The sequence below is a fragment of the Guyanagaster necrorhizus genome (assembly GCF_019112545.1).
Source record: "Guyanagaster necrorhizus MCA 3950 unplaced genomic scaffold BT62scaffold_5, whole genome shotgun sequence".
Lineage (NCBI taxonomy): Eukaryota > Fungi > Basidiomycota > Agaricomycetes > Agaricales > Physalacriaceae > Guyanagaster > Guyanagaster necrorhizus.
The window spans coordinates 1,772,738-1,775,360 of NW_025064884.1; the positions used below are offsets into that span (position 1 = coordinate 1,772,738).

Consider the following 2,623-nt stretch of genomic DNA (forward strand, 5'->3'; position numbering starts at 1 on the left):
AAGGATCAGAAGACTCAATGATTCTACCAATCTTCTTTGAAGAAATCCAATGGACATGTGAAAGTGTAGGATAGGAAACTGACTGGCAATTCATCCAGGTGGCTATTTTATATATGGATCCAACAGCTGCAGACCTGTGGAGAAGGCTATCCCAAGCCAATCCAGCTACTAGAGATAGAGCTATATGGGGCATCTTCAAAAAAGAATGCTATAACTTCTATTTGAAATCCAATGAGATAAAGAGATACACACCTGTGCATTTAGAAGAAGCTACTAGGATCCTTAGAGCTTCATCTATTGCTACACTTGATGAATTCAAGTGATTTGATAGATACATCCAGAATATTAGATTGAACCTCACTACCAAAGTGGACCCACTCCTCTCAAAGCATCAGTATGCAAGGATGTATGTCTCTGCTCTTCATCCAATGCTACAAATAATAGTGGCCCAGAGGTTGGCAGTTTTATTTCCATATCAGAATCCAATGAAACTGTTTCCTGTTGAGGAGGTCCATAAAGCTGCCAAATATCAGCTAGAAAGCTACAGATCCCTCTACATCAATCTGAGTCCAGCTACCTTGTCTTTTGCTAACTTAGAATTCTTATCTCTGCTGGAATCAAGTGCTCCAGTAAGCCAGATGCTAGCCATACCACCACTGCCACTATATGAACAGCAGCCTGTGGTAATGCCAGGAGAAAATATTTTAGACATCATAGACCAGCTCTCTAAGACCACAGCCACAGGTTTACCTCTGGCATACTATAATCTATATGAGTATGCACAGCCACATGCATTACAATCTGCTTCTCAGGCCACATCCTTCTTTAATAACCAGCCAGATGTAACTCTAAAAACAGAGTCTACTGTGGAAGAAAGGCTTTTAGTAACCATTCAGAAGTTGGGATCTGGAGATAAAACTGAACAGACCATAAAAGATAGACTCCTGGCACTATCAACAAGCTGGTGGAAAGAAACAACCCAGGCAAGAAATGCAGATATGATAGGTATGATGCCAGTTACAGAGACTGTATAGCTAAGAAAGCAGATCAGAAGAAAGGGCTGATCAAGTATAATCATATCAAAAGGAAGCTGGTCATACATAATAGGTCTGAGCTATCCAGAGAAAATAGTTACCTCAGACAGCAGGTAGAAAAGTGGCATGAGGATAACAGAGACTCATCTACAGCCATCAATACAATATCAACCCAGCACTGTATGAGTCCAGCAAATCTGGTGTATCTATTTGGCTTTAGGCCAAAGGCAGGAAACACCAATATATATGCAACAGTTATCTTTTCTCAGCTTGCAGATCTATAAAGAGACATGCAGAGGTCTATGCCTTGCAGCTTATAGCCTATCTGGATGAAGAGCTAGAATCTGAATCTGAGAAGGATGAAGAAGATGAAGCCATATGAGTGCTTGAGCAGATCCTAAAGAACAGGGTCAAGAACCAGAGAGATGGCAAGTTTGCAGGTAAAAAGCCAGGCAAGCCCTTTAAGAAAGTGGAGATTGTCATACCATCTGCTGGAGCCAATCAGCCATCCATCTCAGTGCCCTCTACTGGCAAACCACCTGCTCAGGACTCAGTGCATCTGCCTGTGAAAGAAATAGACATAGCCAATAGAACTCCCAAAAGGCAGACTGCACCTGCTGATGAGACAAGCAGTAAAGAAGCAAAAGTGCCAGCTGATCCAAGAAAGGATTATCAGAAACAGTACAGGCATGCAGCCTCTATAATTCAATCAGAGACAATGAATGACCTCTACACATAGATATTAGACTCCAGACTGGAGGTTTCCATCAAGGAATTATATAGAGGAAGTCCAGAGATCTATAATAAGCTAAAAGAGATTCTGACCAACCACAAAGTACCTGTCAAAGCTGGAAAAACTGGAGCAGCAGCAGCAGTTGGAAATAACCAGCTGCTGACTATACATCTGCATATCAGGTGGCATATGCACATTATGGTAGCAGATGAAGCAGGAGGGCTAAGAGCCTTAACACTGGTTATTGATAGGCTGCATGAAGTGGAGTCCATACTGAATGAAGGATCTCAAGTAGTAGTCATGTCCACTGTGATATAGCATCAATGCAGATTATCTCTGGATCCAAATATCAAAATTATGCTTATCAGTGCAAATAAAGAAACAGGATAGTTCTTGAGACTCTGCAGGAATGTGCTCTTTAACTTCAAGAATCTGAAAGCACTGTTGCAAGTGCATGTAGTAGAAAATGCAGCATACAATGTCTTGCTGGAAAGACCATTCTCTATGCTCTGCAAAACCAAAATTGACAACTATACTAATAGAGAGCAGATCCTCACAATTCATGATTCAAACACTGAGATAGAAACAGTAATCCCTACCTAAGAGAGGGAGAGGCCTCTGTTCTCCTGGCTCCATGAACATATGAGCTCTGATCCACACATGCATGAGCCATGATCACCCTTTGATCCTCATATAAATTTTCCTTAAGCAAGGACCTATTTTCTGCTCAAAGAGAATTGAGACTCTTTATTTATGATCAAAAAACTACCAATAGATTTCTTGCTATAGATATATGCACTCATGATGGGAGCTGATAGCATATCAGCTCATATAAATGTATTCTCTATACTCAGAT

The 2,623-nt window shown here is 40.9% G+C and overlaps 1 protein-coding gene across 1 annotated transcript; it reads left to right on the forward strand.

Annotated features, from left to right (window-relative positions):
- Positions 1 to 2,160: 2,160 nt before the first annotated feature.
- On the forward strand, positions 2,161 to 2,370 carry BT62DRAFT_885798 (uncharacterized protein; the record flags this gene model as incomplete). The annotated part of the gene is made up of 1 exon (XM_043182848.1): positions 2,161 to 2,370. A coding segment is annotated over one exon (210 nt), but the record flags the coding sequence as incomplete, so codon positions are not given.
- Positions 2,371 to 2,623: the final 253 nt, after the last annotated feature.